Raw genomic sequence first — 409 nt, 5'->3', positions numbered from 1 at the left:
GGCAGAAGGTTCGGCAGCAGCAGCGGCAGCAGCAGCGGCAGCAGCAGCAGCAGCAGCAGGACATTTCTGCCTCTGCGCGCGCCGCACGGGCCTCGAGAGGCGAGCGGGGCCGCCACGGCTTAAGCAACAGCAGCAACAGCAGCAAAGCAGCAGCAGCAGCAGCAGCAGCAAATGCAGAATATTTTGAAGATGGAACTTCTGTCTCCTCAGAAGCTTTTGGCTCAAGTGTCTCTTTTGTCTCTTCCGAATCTTCTTTCGAGTACGCCCGGCGGCGGTGGAAAGAAAGGCAGCAGCAGCAGCAGCAGCAGCAGCAGCAGCACGAGATACAGGATAGGGAGGTGACGCTCAACAACCCCTCCCTGGCCCTCAAGCAGCACGTGCAGCGCATGCGGCTGCGTGCGGAGCGAGC

At 60.9% G+C, this 409-nt stretch overlaps 1 protein-coding gene across 1 annotated transcript in view; it reads left to right on the top strand.

The window, feature by feature from the left end:
- The window catches only part of ETH_00043710 (uncharacterized protein), a gene marked incomplete at both ends in the record, with an annotated part of 8,254 nt that overhangs the window by 2,103 nt on the left and 5,742 nt on the right, over positions 1–409 (top strand). Inside the window, one exon of the mRNA XM_013374423.1 lies at positions 6–396. Coding sequence (XP_013229877.1) covers positions 6–396 — 391 coding nt within the window. The remainder of the gene's footprint in view (positions 1–5; positions 397–409) is intronic.

This window comes from Eimeria tenella, genomic scaffold, assembly GCF_000499545.2.
Source record: "Eimeria tenella Houghton genomic scaffold, Eth_scaff2016, whole genome shotgun sequence".
Taxonomy (NCBI): Eukaryota; Apicomplexa; class Conoidasida; order Eucoccidiorida; family Eimeriidae; genus Eimeria; species Eimeria tenella.
The sequence above is the reverse complement of the archived record's forward strand: the minus strand, read 5'-3'. Positions and strand labels throughout refer to the sequence as shown.